Source organism: Mandrillus leucophaeus, unplaced genomic scaffold, assembly GCF_000951045.1.
Source record: "Mandrillus leucophaeus isolate KB7577 unplaced genomic scaffold, Mleu.le_1.0 Scaffold10, whole genome shotgun sequence".
NCBI classification, from domain to species: domain Eukaryota; kingdom Metazoa; phylum Chordata; class Mammalia; order Primates; family Cercopithecidae; genus Mandrillus; species Mandrillus leucophaeus.
This window is the reverse complement of record NW_012098098.1, coordinates 2,782,672-2,788,402: the sequence shown is the minus strand read 5'-3', so window position 1 is coordinate 2,788,402 and position 5,731 is coordinate 2,782,672. Positions and strand designations below refer to the sequence as shown.

The 5,731-nt window shown below is 50.4% G+C and overlaps 1 protein-coding gene across 1 annotated transcript in view; it reads left to right on the top strand.

The window, feature by feature from the left end:
* Positions 1 to 5,731, top strand: part of GINS2 (GINS complex subunit 2 (Psf2 homolog)) — an 11,721-nt gene that overhangs the window by 1,595 nt on the left and 4,395 nt on the right. Inside the window, exon 2 of the mRNA XM_011972297.1 lies at positions 1,145 to 1,259. Within this exon, the coding sequence (XP_011827687.1) occupies positions 1,145 to 1,259 (115 nt within the window). The remainder of the gene's footprint in view (positions 1 to 1,144; positions 1,260 to 5,731) is intronic.

Genomic DNA, 5,731 nt, shown 5'->3' with positions numbered 1-5,731 from the left:
CGCGTGGCCTTCAGAGCCGGGGTCGCGGGCTCGTCCTGCTCCCGCATCTGCGGAGGCCACCACTCCGCGCTTGACTCGCCCACCGCAGTTCCCGCTTCTCGGATGAGGAAAGCGAGGCTGCTCTCGTTGGCCAGTGGCCCCGAACGCCCGGGTTTAAAGGGTTTTTTTGGTTTGTTTTTTGGTTTTTGAGACGGTCTCGCTCTGTCGCCCAGGCTGGAGTGCGGTGGCGCGTTCTAGGCTCACTGCAGCCTCCGTCTCCCGGGTTCAAGCGATTCCCCTGCCTCAGCCTCCCAAGTAGCTGGGACTACAGGCGCCCGCCACCGCGCCCGGCTGATTTTTGTAGTTTTGGTAGAGACGGGTTTCACCATGTTTGGCCAGGCTGGTCTCGAACTCCTGACCTCATGAGCCACCCGCTTTGGTCTTCCAAAGTGCTGGGATGACAGGCGTGAGCCACTGCGCCCGGCTTATTTGTTTATTTGGTAGAGATGGGGCTGGCCTCGAACTCCTGGGCTCCCCCAGGCGATCCTGCCACCTCGGCCTTCCAAAGTGCTGGGATTATGGGCAGGAGTCGGCTTTACCTCTGTTTGTTTGTTTTTGTCTTTATTTTTGAGATGGAGTTTCGCTCTATCGCCCAGGCTGGAGTGCATGGCGCCATCTCGGCTCCCTGCAGCCTCCGCCTCCCGGGTTCAGGTGATTCTCCTGCCTCAGCCTCCTGAGTAGCTGGGATTGTGAGCCACCGCGCCCGCCCGGCTTTGCGTTTTTAGTGTAAGGGAGGCACCTTGGCGCTGGGAGTCCTGGAGAAGGAGGGCGGACTCTGTACCTGCCCAGACCCACCTCCCCGCACCCCAGGACCCCAACATTGGGTGTGTGAAACCTGTTCTGGAGTTGGAGGGTGCAGGCGGGAGAGGGAGCACCCCCGACCCACTCCGTGGAAAGGCCGGAAGGACTGCGCTCCACGCTCGCAGGTGTCGTGGAGCCGCTTAGGAGGTGCTTTGTTCTGAGTCTGATAACAGTTGGGTTTTTATTATTTGCATTTGGACTTCAGCCTCTGCCATGCCTTGCCTCTTATTTGATAGCAGCGACGCACAGTAATGCTTTTTTTGTTCTTTTTTAATCTTACGGGAAATTGTTTTACTTTTGTCAGGGGGACCTGGGGCCTTTTAACCCTGGTTTACCAGTGGAAGTGCCCCTGTGGCTGGCAATTAACCTGAAACAAAGACAGAAATGTCGCCTGCTCCCTCCAGAGTGGATGGACGTAGGTAAGGATGCAGTGGAGACTGGCTGACGAGTGGGTGGGGCTGGGCTTGGGATGATACCCTCTCCCAAGGGGTGGAGGCATGGGGCCTCCTTCCTGATTAGTGCGTGCTCCCTCTGTTGTATTATCCACTGATCAGCTGAAAGGAATACTTCCCGATTCACCTCTCAGCAGAGTCTGCTAACCAGAGTTACTAATGTCATGTTAGGTTTTGGTGTATGTGAAAATTGTAGTTTATTTTTTGAGACGGGTCTGACTCCATCACCCAGGCTGGAGAGCAATGGTGCAATCTTGACTCACTGCAGCCTTCACCTCCTGGGTTCAAGTGATCCTCCTGCCTCAACCTCCCAAGTAGCTGGGACCACTGGCGTGTGCCACCACACCCTGCTAATTTTTGCGTTTTTGTAGAGATGGGGTCTTGCCATGTTGCCCAGGCTGGTCTCAAACTCCTGGGGTCAAGTGATCTGGCCACCTTGGCAGATCTGCTGGGATTACAGGTGTGAGCCACTGTGCCCAGCCTATATTTTAATGTAAGATATTTCAATTTGCTTTAAAATAAATATATGACCTTAAAGAAGCATTTGTTTTAAATTTTTAAAAGTTAAGTATAGATTAGCATGTTGAGAAGCAGTTATACAGAATGCATGAAAATAATATATCACAAAAGGGTCGAATATTATTCAACTATAAAAAGGAATGGAATTCTGATACATGCTACTGCGTGAATGAACCTGAAACATCTTAAACATCTTGCTGAATGAAAGAAACCAGGCACAAAAGACCACACACTGTATCATTCCATTTGTATCAACTGTCCAGAATAGGCAAATCAATAGAGACAATAGATTACTAGTTGCTTAAGTACGGAGTCTTGCTTTGGGTGATGGAGGGATTGTGGAGTTTCTTTTTGGCATGATGAAAATTGGGATTGATTGAGGTAATGGTTGCCCAAGTCTAAATATACTAAACACCATTGACTTGTACACTTTGTTTTTAATAGCCCGCAAGTGCTACTAAAACGTGTGTGTGTGTGTGTATTTATTTTTTAGTGGAGATGGGGTCTTGCTATGTTGCCCAGGCTGGTCTCAAACTCCTGGACTCAAGTGATCCTCTCAGAGTGCTGGGATTACAGATGTGAGTTGTTGCCCCTGGCCAGAAGGCTTTTTTAGCAGAGAGACCCACCAGGCCTGGCTCCATTAGTGCAGCATACTCTCCCGGCCCCTTGTTTAAAATCAGTATCTGGCAATTTTGTTCCATCCACACCTGAGGTGATACATGGCAAGGGCCTGTTTTATCGCAGGCTAGAGTCAGAAGGTGTGGAGAGTTCACCTTGAGCTTTTTGCCTGGGCTGGAGCCGTATTGTGGGAACAGTGAGGCACCAGTCTATAGACCCTACCCAACAGCCTGCTGCCTCCTGACTTCTGCACCACAGATAAGTCGTGCCTGTTCTGGACGGGGCACGGTGACTCACGCCTGTAATCCTAGCACTTTGGGAGGCCGAGATGGGTGGATCACCTGAGGTCAGGAGTTCAAGACCAGCCTGGCCAACATCGCGAAACCCCGTCTCTACGAAAAAATACAAAAATTAGTTGGGCATGGTAGTGGGCGCCTGTAATTCCAGCTACTTGGGAGGCTGAGACAGGGAGAATTGCTTGAACTGGGGAGGCGGAAGTTGTAGTGAGCCGAGATCATGCCACCGCACTCCAGCCTGGGAGACACAGCGAGACTCCGTCTCAGGAAGTTAAAAAAAAAAAAAAAAGGTTCTGCCTGTTCTGGGACTTCATTTAAATGGAATAATCTAGTATGTCATTTTTTTTGTTTATGACTTCTGTTATCTAACATTGTTTTTGATATTCACCTGTTTATGTTCTCCACACTGGGACACAGAGCTCAGCTCCCAACCCCTTTCTCCACTACCTAAACTCATATCCACACTACCTCATTAGTTCTTCCATTGCTGGATACTCTCCATACTATATATTTGTTCACCGATTCTTCTGTTGGTAGATATTTGGGATTCCCATTTTTGGCTTCTAAAAAACATTGAGAGACAGGGTTTCTCTGTTGCCCAGGCTGGATTGTAGTGGTTATTCAGGTGTGATCATAGTGCATTGCAGCCTCCAACTCCTGGGCTCAAGCGATCCTCCCATCTCAGCCTCTCTAGTAGCTGGGACTACTGGTGTGCACCAATGTGCCCAGCTCATTTCTGGCTTTTGAGACAGTCTCGCTCTGATGTCCAGGCTGGAGTGCAGTGACTAGATCATGGCTCACTGCAGCCTCCACCTCCTGGGCTCAAGCGGTCCTCCCACTTCTGCTTCTTGAGTAGCTGGGACTACAGGTGTATACCATCACACTCAGCTAATTTTTATAGAGACAGGGTCTCACTTTGTTGCTCAGACTGGTTTTGATCTCCTGGGCTCCCACCTCGGTCTCCCAAAGTGCTGGGATTACAAGTGTGAGCCACTGTGCCTGGCTCATTTTGGCCATTAATAAGGCTTTTGTGAATATTCTTGTCCAAGTCTTTTCATGGATATGTTTTTTTCTCTTGGGTAAATAAACACCTAGAATGATGGACTTGCTGGATCTTAGGGATAATGCTTAACTTTGTAAGTAACGGCCACCTGGTTCTTCAAAGCAGCTGAGCCTTTATCCTATAAGAAATATGAGTTCCCATTGTTCCATGTCCTGGCCAAAAATTTTGATTGTATCTTTTTTATTTGCTAGAAAGGTGGACCAGAGGTGTTTCATAAGCTGATTCAGATGTTAATGAAAGGATCACTCTTCTGTGTAGAGAAGGTCCGTGTGATAGGAGCAGAGCAGGGAATGAATCCAGGCAAGCACTGAGGGTGGCCTCTAGCTGATGGAGGTAGGAGATGTGGTGGGCGTCTAGGTGTGTTTTGAAGGAAGCAGCAGCAGGATTGGCTGAAGGACTGGCCATGGGGTGTGAGGGAGAAGAGTGAAAGCTGACAGCCAGGCTGTTGGCTGGAGGCCCAGAAGGAGAGGGAGTTGCTGTCTCCTGAGGTGGGAGGCTGCAGGAGCAGGCTGTGGGCTGCAGTGGGTATCAGGAGTTGGGGTTCGAACTGTTGTGCTTTCTGGATATCCAGGGGGAAGTTACAGCAGCAATGAGATTATTGAGTCAGGAGTTAGGGCTCAGGGGCTGATGGGGGTATAAATTTGGAGGTCTTTCTGAGCACATGGGTGGTATTTGGATGAGGTGGTGTGGATATGAGTTTAGGTAGTGGAGAAAGGGGTTGCAAGCTGAGCTCTGTGTCCCAGTGTCGAGAGGTTAGGAGGAATTGCCAAGAGACAAAAAGGGGAGCCTAGTGCGTTCAGAAGAAAGCTCAGAGGGGTGTCCGGGGAGGGCCTTCTTTCTAAGGCAGTATCTATTAGTGTGTTTGGGAGGATCGAGCAGGGAGGGGACAGTGATCATTCAAGAGCATGAGAGCTGCTGGAGTGCCTTCCTATGCAGGTGAGAGGGTCCAGGACACCTGGAAGGCTGATCCTCGAGTGCATAGGAGCTACGCAGGGAGTTTGGGGGATGGGGTGGCATGTGGGTCACACTCAGCTGGGTGTCAGGTGAGAGGTGGGTGTTGGGTTGAGGTGGTGCTGGTGGCAATGAAGAGAGGGAAGAGAGGGTGAGCAGATCAAGGAACTGGGCCAGGATTGCAGGACGGCACCAAGGGCCCTGGGGATGGAGTAATTGGCCCTTTACAGAGGGACCCTGCAGCGTAGCTGTGCTCCGTGCTTGTCCCTTAGCTACATTCCACAGTCCACACCCGAAACAGGTTTCTCTGCAGAGGGAGAGGGCTGAGGGAGCTGGAGCATGTGTGAGAACAGTGCCGATGCTGGTGGAATTGGACACAGCTGTTTGATTCTAGACGCTGGGCTTTAACCCATCTAGGATACCATGCCTCCTGCCGGCTGGGTTGGCTTAACCCTCCTAGGATATTGTATCATGCCCAGGCTAGGGTGGCTTAACCCCTAGGATATTGTATCCCTCCTAGGCTAGGGTGGCTCAGCCCCCTAAGATATTGTATCGCACCCAGGCTGGGGCGGCTGAGACCCCTAGGATATTGTATCACGCTCAGGCTGGGGTGGCTCAGACCCCTAGGATATTATATCACACCCAGGCTAGGGTGGCTCTAGTTTTGTAAGTTGTCTTGTTCCCTTCTGAACAAGGCAGTATAAATTAATTTAAGTCACTGACTACTTTGATCACTTATTGCATCAAAGGTAAAATACTGACCAGGTATGGTGACTCACTCCTATAATCCCAGCACTTTGAGAGGCTGAGGCAGGATGATCACTTGAGTTTAGGAGTTTGAGACCAGCCTGGGCAACATTGTGAGACCTCGTCTCTACCAAAAATGAAAAAATTAGCTAGTTATGGTGGCATGTGCCTGTGATCTCAGCTACTCCTTGGGAGGCTGAGGCAGGAGGATTGCTTGAGCCCGGGAGATTGAAGCTGCAGTGAGC